Source organism: Lynx canadensis, chromosome E2 (assembly GCF_007474595.2).
Source record: "Lynx canadensis isolate LIC74 chromosome E2, mLynCan4.pri.v2, whole genome shotgun sequence".
Classification (NCBI taxonomy): Eukaryota; Metazoa; Chordata; class Mammalia; order Carnivora; family Felidae; genus Lynx; species Lynx canadensis.
In genome coordinates this window covers 1,166,410-1,174,685 of record NC_044317.1, presented here as the reverse complement: position 1 = coordinate 1,174,685, position 8,276 = coordinate 1,166,410, and the positions used below count along the sequence as shown (strand labels likewise).

The following is an 8,276-nucleotide window of genomic DNA, read 5'->3' as shown; positions in this document are numbered from 1 at the left end:
CTCTTCCTTTTAAAAACATGGCAGCGGGACTGACATACGATTCGCACCCAGAGCCGACGCAGGGGTCTTCGTGCGGGGGTCTGGCTGCCCCGAGGCGCCTCGCAGCGGAGGGCCAGTGTCGTCCAACGCGCACCGCTTGCAATTCAAGCAGGAAGTACGTAGCATGTCTCTCTGCTCCGGGACCGCACTGGCTCGACGACCGCCGCCAGCCGGGGAGGGTCGTCAAATCCCCAAGCCCCGCGGAGGCGGCCGGCTCTAAGGCGCATGCGCGCTGCGGCCCGGCTAAAGAGCACCAGTGCGCATGCGCCCCGGCGAGTCCATTTCCCGGCCTCCCCCGCATCCCGCCCTGGCGCCGAAGGTTCCGCCCGCGGAGGGGCGGGGCCACGCGCGGCGGGAAAATCGGCGCGGAGCGCGGCCCCACTTCCGGCCCCGGACTGTACTCTGCTCGGTCTCGGTCCCGCCGGGTCCCCGGCCCCCGGCCCTGGGTCCCGCCATGGCACAGCCCCGTCTCACCGACTTCTTCGCGCGCCGCCGCCCCGGGCCCCGCGCCGCGCCGCCGCGGGCCAAGCCGGCCTGGCGCACCCCGAGCCCCGCCAAGCCGGCACCCCCCACCCCGGCCCGGACCCCGGGAGGCAGCCGCAAGCGCGCCCGCCCGCCCGCCGAGCCCACGCGCGACCACCCCGCGCCGCCCGCGCGCAGGCGGCTGCGGCTACCGGCCGACACGGTGAGGCCGCGGCGGGGAGAGGGGGGAAACTGAGGCCGGGGCGGGGGGCGGGGTGAGTGGATGGGCACCGACGGGAGAAAACACTTGGAGGGGAGAGCCGGGAAACAGGGCGGGGTGGCCCCCCAAAAGACTTGCCCTGGAGGGAGGGCGCAGACCAGGGGGTTGCATGCACACGGTAAACCGAAGCCTCGAGAGGGAGGACTCGACCATTCGGAGAATGGGCCTGGAGCCGCAGTGGGAGACAGTGGAGAAAGCGCGGGGCCGGGTCGCTTGAGACCCGGCAGGTGGGCCGGCCTGCTGGAGAGCACGTCAGTGGGGCTGGGGACAGAAGGCACTGGAGTTAGCAGGGCCGGAGGGCCCGAGCGCAGTGGGCGGCTGCGTGTCTGGCTTGCCAGCAAGGCTGGGCAAGGGGTCAGGCCTGGCCCCTCTGACTTGACTCCAGCAGAAACTGTCATTGGTGCCCCCAGCAGCCGGTGTGTAGCCAGCTGAGGGAAGTAGGAAACCCTCTCTTACCGCAGGTGTCCTCACTCGTTCTCCTTTGCGGTCCTGTCCACCAGGTCTCGAGCCCCAGTGCCCTGGCTGCCCCAGGCTCCCCAGAGGAGGCCACTCGCTCAGCAGGTCAGCTGCCCTGCTTGGCAGCCCAACAGGACAAGGTGAGGCTGGCCCCGGGGGGAGGGAGAGTGGTGTGGGGGTGACGGGCCAGCTGATGGCATCTTGTGTCCACAGGCCTCCTCAAAAGTCACACTTTCTGAACTCAAGTCGTGCCTACAGCGGGCACGGGAGCTAGGGGCCCGGGCCCAGGAGCTGAAAGCAAGTGCCCAGAGGAAGGATGCTGGGGAACCCTGCGTGCTGGAGGACCAGGGGCAGCCAGCAGGGCCATGGTGAGTCCTGGGTGGGCAGACAGGCACCCAGGGAAAGGCTAGGCTGGTGGGAAGATGGCAGGCGGGACAAGGCTGGGGGGGCTGCTCCCCTTCCAGTCCCTGCCGTCACTTGCTCTGCACCTCAGCCTCCATCCATGAGAGGGTGCCCGTTCTTGCCTCAGTGGCCCTTGTGACTTTGGAACGCCGTCTACAGCTGCCATTTGTTGGGTATTTGTCTCCTGCGCCCATGTCTGTCCTCCCCAGCTCCTGAGGTCATATGTGCCTCGTAGAGATAAGGAGCCAGGACTTCCCTAGGTGACCGGGCGAGACGTGAGGCCACGCTTTTCTGGTTCCAGCCCTAGTGCTGGTGACGGGAGACTGGGCGCGCCGGGGCTTTGGGACTGGTGTGTGGTGTGTCACGGGAACAGGGACGGTTTTCAGGCCCCGGCTCCGGGGTCTCCCTGGCCATTTGGCCTGCCTGCCGTCGGTGTTGGAGGGTGTGGGTCTGGTGCTTCTCCTGAGGCCTCGCTCCCCTCCTGGCAGCGGACAGAAGGCACCCGCCTACCAGCGCTTCCACGCCTTGGCCCAGCCGGGGCCCCCGGGGCTTGTGCTGCCCTACAAGTACCAGGTGCTGGCCGAGATGTTCCGCAGCATGGACACCATCGTGGGCATGCTCTACAACCGCTCCGAGACCGCGACCTTTGCCAAGGTTAAGCAGGGCGTCCAGGACATGATGCGCAAGTGAGTGGCCCGCAGAGGGTGGGGGCCTCCCCCTGCCCATACGGTCTGAGTGTGCCCTTCCCGGCGCGCTCTGACCCAGCACCTTGTCCCGCAGGCGCTTTGAGGAGCGCAACGTGGGCCAGATCAGAACCGTGTACCCCGCTTGTTACCGCTTCCGCCAGGAGCGCAACGTCCCCACCTTCAAGGACGGCGTCAAGAGGTCCGATTACCAGCTTACCATTGAGCCGCTGCTAGACCAGGGTGAGCGCGCTCTGACTGAGGTCACGCGTGTCCGAGCCTCGGTTTCCCCGCCAGTGACACTGCGTGGTTTTGGGCGTGGCGTGAGGCGTCGGAGACCAGCATTCTGGGGGCCTGGGTGACGGGGCGGGCCCGGGCGGGGGGCTCAGGCCTGAAGTCTTCCCGCAGAGGCCGGCAGCACGGCTCCCCAGCTCACGGCCTCGCACCTCCTGCGGCGCAGACAGGTCTTCGGCCAGAATCTGGTGGAGCGCGTCCGGGAGCACCACAGGGTGAGTGACGGGGGTGACCGGCTCCGTCCTCGGAGGAAGCACCTCCCCGGCAGGCCCTGGGCTGGGCCCTGAACCGTCCCTGTCATAGCTCCGTCTTACCCCGCAGGAGACGGGCCCTCGTGAGAGGCTGACTCTTCGAGTTCTCTTCACCCGTCTCCGTGGCTGCCTCGTGGGGGTGGGTGCAGGGCTGGGCGAGAGCCCCGCTCCTGGTTCCCCAGTGGAGGGCCGGGAGCTCAGGGCTGCAGCCTCAGGCCCTGGGGGCGCGTGATGGGCTCAGTGCTGCTCTGTGCCGGGTGTCGTGCCCTTTGGCCCAGCTGAGCACCTGAGCCCAAGATGGCCCGACTGGGCGGGCTAGGAACGCAGCAGCCCTGCCCCCCCCCCCGGCCCCGCCCAATGCAGATGTGCCTGGGCTCACCTGGCACTCGCGTCTCCTCACACAGGCCTTCCTCGCCTCCCTGAACCCGCCCATGGTGGTGCCTGAGGACCAGCTGACACGTTGGCACCCCCACTTCAATGTGGACGAAGTGCCTGACATCGAGCCGGCTGAGCTGCCCCAGCCCCCCACCACAGAGAAGCTGGCCACCGCCCAGGAGGTGCTGGCCCGTGCCCGCAGCCTGATGTCACCCAGGGTGAGGCCGCCTTAGGGCTTGCGGGGCGGGCACCCGACAGGCTCCATCCTTGGCCATGCGCCTCCGGGGTGGTGGGACGTGCCCTCCCCCCTTACGGAGCGCTGCCTGCTTGGCAGGCTGCGCCCTGGGCACCGGCCACCTGCCGTGACGCTCAGGGTGAGCCTGGGCCGGCAGACAGCGACCTCCCTGTGGCCGGGCCGGGTGGGGGCGCCTTCTGATTCTCCCCTCCGAACTGCCTCAGATGCAAAAGGCCCTGAGCGACCTGGCTCTGCGTACGGCCAAGTCCGGCAGCCCCGGGTCCCCCGGCCCTGCCCCGCCGGCCACCCCGCCGGCCACCCCGCCTGCCGCCCTGAAGGGGGTGTCCCAGGACCTGCTGGAGCGGGTGAGTGTCCGGGGTCCTGGCAGGGGCCCGTGGGACCGGCTCTCCGCTGACCGTTCTCGGGGCCTACCGCAGATCCGCTGCAAGCAGTCGCAGAAGCAGCTGGCGCAGATGACGCGGCAGCCGGAGCAGGAGCGGCGGCTGCAGCGGCTGGAGCGGCTGCCCGAGCTGGCCCGCGTGCTGCGTGGCATCTTCGTGTCGGAGCGCAAGCCCGCCCTCACCATGGAGGTGGCCTGCGCCAGGATGGCGGGCAGCTACCGTGCGGCCCTGAGCCTTGGTGTGTGCCCCCTCCCTGTGTTCCCCGCTCAGGATGAGGCTGGGCACGGGGTCCTCGAGCCCCCACCCGGCCCCCACGGGACTGTGGGTTCCCTCCAGGCTGCAGGGCGACCTCCCCCCTCGCCCCTCCAGGCCCGGTGTTGGGCTCAGTGGGAGGGTCGGCTCCTCAGCAAGGCCATTCTGTCACTGCCCTGGCCCGAGCCCTTCCACCTTCCCACCGTTGGGTCTGCTGCTTGGAGGCTTGGACAGGCCTGCGGGGCGGGGCGGGGGGGCGGGCTGGTCCTAAGGCAGGCCCCCTGACTGGTCTGGACCCCCCATAAGGGGTCAGTACCCCCTCCCAGGCGCCCGGCCCTGCTCACATCCTGTCTGTCTGCAGGGGAGATGGAGAAGCACGTACAGCTGCTCTCTGAGCTGCTGCCCGACTGGCTCAGCCTCCACCACGTCCGCACCGACACCTATGTCAAGCTGGACAAGGCTGCTGACCTGGCAGGTGTCCTCGCCCGGCTGGCCCACCTTGCCCGTGCCGAGGCGGCACTGTGAGCCTCGCGGGCCTGGGCTTAGGTCCTTGGCCTGCCGTGTCTCTTTTATTCCCTTTAGGAACACAATGCACTTTTCTTCCCCTCCTAACTCCCCACCAGGGTCCCTGGCCAGTGCGGGTGGTGGGCCCACCCTCTTGCAGAATATTGTCATTAAACTGGTTTCTGTTGGTGACTGTCATCGTTGGTGTCTTTGGGGGCATAGCGGAGTGGGGTGGCTCTGCAGTCTGTGCAAGCTTGGGTGAGGCGGTTGGCACAATGCCCCCGATATGTCCACGTGGGAATCCCTGGTGACCCAGTAAGCTCGGTGTCACCGCTGGACCCGTACAAGAGGGAGGCGGACTGCAGGACTGGGGCATGCAGGGGGGCCTGGAGCCCAATTTTTCCTGGAACCTTCAGGAGCCAGCCCCACTCCACTGACAGTGTCGTGAGCCACCCTGCTGGTGTGACTGATCACAGCAACTGAGAGGCCGTTTGGGCAGCACCTGCCTCCTGAGAGGCAGCTGGGAGCAGAGAGCCACAATTCCAGACACATGCCCGCCCAACCCGCCAAGTGGGATTCCCGCACCTCTTGGCCCCGGATAAAGAACAGCCACTCTAGCAAAGCACTTTATTCACCTCTTTTCAGTGTTTGTAGGTGGCCCTGCAGTGGCCGGGGCTCCGGCCTGAGCTACCGGCTCCAGGCCTCGGCACCTCCAGAACCTGCAGGAAGGGCCCCAGGTGGTAGAAAAAGGCAACTGCAAAAAAGTTAAAAAAAAAAGTCCAGACGGGCGGCCAGCGCCCCCTGGCGACCATCGGCCAGCCACGAGGCAGGAACTCCTCTCCGCCAGAGGGGGGAGGGTGGGTCAGTCGTACTGCAGAAGAGAGAAGACAGGCACGGCCCCCAGCTTCTCCCTGCCCTTCAGCGAGGTCAGCTCCACCAGGCTCACGCACTCCAGCACCTCCGCCCGCAGCTGGCCCAGCAGTTCACAGGCCGCATGCATGGTTCCTGAGTGGGTCGGCAGAGGGCACACAATGAGGCCCCACCCAGCCGGGGGGGGGGGGGGGGGCGGGGAGGGGGAGGAGGTGGCGTGGGGAGGAGGCTCCCACCTGCCCACACAGGGTCTTGCCGCCCACGCGTAAACTGTACAGCGCTGAGGCCCCAACCCAGGTCTCACACGTGGGCTGAGCCACTTTCCTGCACCCCCAGCAGTCCTAGCGCCAGGCCCTGTTTGCCGGGGGGAGGGGGCGGGGAGACCCTCACCCCCAGTGGCCAGCAGATCGTCCACGACAACCACCTTCTGCCCTGGCTCCAAGGCGTCTCTCTGGATTTCCAGCTCAGCCTGCAGATGGGAAGCAGGCACTCGATCTGCGCGTCTCCAGCCACGGCCCTGGTGTGCAGAGCCTGGGAGGTGGTGCCGACGAGAGCCCAACCCACCCAGCTGCCGCTTGGCTGCGTGAGCTAGGCTGGCGTCTCGGGCAGAGTTGGCATCAGCCACGGCAGCTACACCCGACCCAGGGGATATCCTCAGGAAGCCCCAGGGTCACGGGTGGCGGTGCCCAGCCCACTCACCTTCCCATATTCCAACGTGTATGAGGCGGACACCGTGGGGCCGGGCAGCTTCCCTCGCTTTCGGATGAGCACGCAGCCCAAGCCAAGCTCCTGGGCCAGGGAGGGGCCGAACAGAAAGCCTCGGGAGTCCAGGCCTGTTGGCCAGAGGTGGGGTGTCAGGGGTGGCTGTGTGGCACGGGAGCGCGAGGGTCCCCAGGGGCCAGTGCCGGACAATGGCAAGGAGCCCCCGGCTTTGTTGGCTCCAGCTGAAAGTCCTTGACTGAGCACCTACCTCTGTGCACAGAGCCTGCTGGGTGCTGCAGGGCAGGAGCCGGGGACCCAGAAGCCAAAGAACCGTGTGGCCTCAGGGAAGTTACCTGCCTTCTCCCCACAGCCCTGCGGCCAGCCCGTCACTGGGCTGCTAATAACGAAGGAGCGGACTCAGACGGCTCTTGTCGTTCTTGCAGCAGCATCTGCCCTGGAGGGGCTGGCCCCGGGCTATCTCCTGCTGTCTCCCGGGAAGGGGAAGCGCAGGCCCCACCCCCGAGGGGTGCAGCGAGGGAGGGCTTCCAGAGGAAGGAACCCTCTGAAGGACACAGTCGAGTGAAAAGCCATGGTCCCGCAGGGCAGCGGGGGGCCATGGGAGGGCCGGGGCATGGCGCCGTCAGGGAGACCTGGCCTGCTGGGGTCCTCCCTGAAGCCCCGCGCTGGGCAGAGGGCCTGGCCCACAGCTCCACACACAGACGGGCAACAAGAGTGTTCTCGGCCCAGTGGACTCTGGTCAGACACCCCTGGGGACACTCAGCCCGTAGCCTCACCAGTCCAGAACGGAGGACCAGGAAGTCGGCGAGAGCGAGGGGCACGGCGATGGGGTGACCTTGCCCTCAGCCGGCCACCGCAAAGACGCGCCCACCCTCAGGCGGCCAAGTGCCGCTCAGCAGGTTCATCCTTAGAGCCTACTCGAGGGTCGGCAGCCAAGCACGGTGCGACGTTCAGCGTGTCCCCGACGGACGCCCCCCAAGCCTCTCCTAAGCTAACGTGGGTCGCCCCTCCGTCCGCGCCGCTGAGGGCTCAGGGGGGAGGAACGCCCACGGTACCCTCGCGGAGCCTGGCACAGACCCGGCGACGTCTCCGGGCCGGGCCTCTCGAGACACCCCAGGGCACAGCATCGGCGCCGGGGGCAGGCAGGAGGCCCGGGGAGGGTCCACCCGGGATTCGAGGACCCGCCCCTTCCCCCTCCACTTACCCACGATGTAGTCGATCTTGCCGCCGTGGGTCTCTTTCAGGTGATTCGTCAGGAGGCGGATGGACGCGCGGAAGGAGTCGGGGTCCTTCAGGACGGGCGAGATATCCCTGGCACGCGAGGGCAGGCCTGGTGACCCCCGGGGTCGGGTCCGGGCCCCGCACGGGGACGGCGGGCTCGCTGGCCTGGCCCCGCGCGGTCGCCCCCACGCCCCGCCCCGCGCCCGCCCCCGCACCTGAACAGCACGCCGGGCACGGGGAAGTCCGGGAAGCTACGGATGCGCCGCGCCACCAGCTGCAGGTCGGAGTCCGCCATCGCGGGGTGAGCGCGGGGTGAGCGCGGGGTGAGCGCGGGGTGAGCGCGTGTCCGCGAGCGGCAGGGGCGCGCCGGCGGCTCTGCGCCTGCGCGAGCGGGTGGGGCGCCTACGCTAGGCGCCAGTGGGCGGGGCCGCCGTCGCCCGCAGGGACTACCGTATTCCACCGAATCTTGGGTGCCGCGTTGTTGCTCTAGCGCCCTGAACAGGCGCGCCCCGTCCGGCTCGTCGCCGCCGCCGCGCTCGCTCTCCTACCGCGCGGTGCGAGGGGCGGACGCGCGCGGCCACCAACATGCGGGGCCCAGCCCGAGCGTCCCCTGCAGGAGTACGCCGGTGGACGGGGACGGCAGCGGGGGTGCCGAGCCCTGGAGGGGACGGGCCGGCTCCGCCAGACCCTCCGGGAGCGCGCGGGAGTTGGGAGTGCCGGGGCCACCCGAGAGTCCAGCCCCGGCATCAGCGACGGGGCGGGGCAGAGGGAAACCCACCCCGCCCACTTCCGCAAAGGGTCAAATCCTTATTAAAAAAAAAAAAAAAAAAG

At 68.5% G+C, this 8,276-nt stretch overlaps 2 protein-coding genes across 5 annotated transcripts; one reads left to right on the top strand and one right to left on the bottom strand.

Annotated features, from left to right (window-relative positions):
* Window positions 1-405: 405 nt before the first annotated feature.
* CDT1 (chromatin licensing and DNA replication factor 1) lies at window positions 406-4,823 on the top strand. Of its 2 annotated transcripts, XM_030299618.1 has the most exons (10): window positions 406-724; window positions 1,282-1,377; window positions 1,451-1,605; window positions 2,128-2,325; window positions 2,420-2,565; window positions 2,731-2,831; window positions 3,272-3,460; window positions 3,702-3,842; window positions 3,915-4,116; window positions 4,492-4,823. In XM_030299618.1, the coding sequence occupies exons 1-10, from the start codon at window positions 494-496 to the stop codon at window positions 4,653-4,655; spliced, it is 1,623 nt and encodes a 540-aa protein (XP_030155478.1). In that variant the 5' UTR covers window positions 406-493; the 3' UTR covers window positions 4,656-4,823. The 2 variants fall into 2 exon arrangements, with proteins under 2 accessions (XP_030155478.1, XP_030155477.1); XM_030299617.1 differs by having other exon boundaries at window positions 3,702-4,116.
* Window positions 4,824-5,247: 424 nt separating this feature from the next.
* On the bottom strand, window positions 5,248-8,184 carry APRT (adenine phosphoribosyltransferase). 3 transcript variants are annotated; one of them, XM_030299848.1, is made up of 5 exons: window positions 7,661-8,184; window positions 7,429-7,535; window positions 6,204-6,337; window positions 5,895-6,021; window positions 5,248-5,639 (listed from the first exon to the last, which is right to left on the bottom strand). In XM_030299848.1, the coding sequence occupies exons 1-5, from the start codon at window positions 7,738-7,740 to the stop codon at window positions 5,497-5,499; spliced, it is 591 nt and encodes a 196-aa protein (XP_030155708.1). In that variant the 5' UTR covers window positions 7,741-8,184; the 3' UTR covers window positions 5,248-5,496. The 3 variants fall into 3 exon arrangements, with proteins under 3 accessions (XP_030155708.1, XP_030155710.1, XP_030155709.1); XM_030299850.1 differs by having other exon boundaries at window positions 5,929-6,021; XM_030299849.1 differs by having other exon boundaries at window positions 5,895-5,973.
* Between the last annotated feature and the right edge of the window lie 92 nt (window positions 8,185-8,276).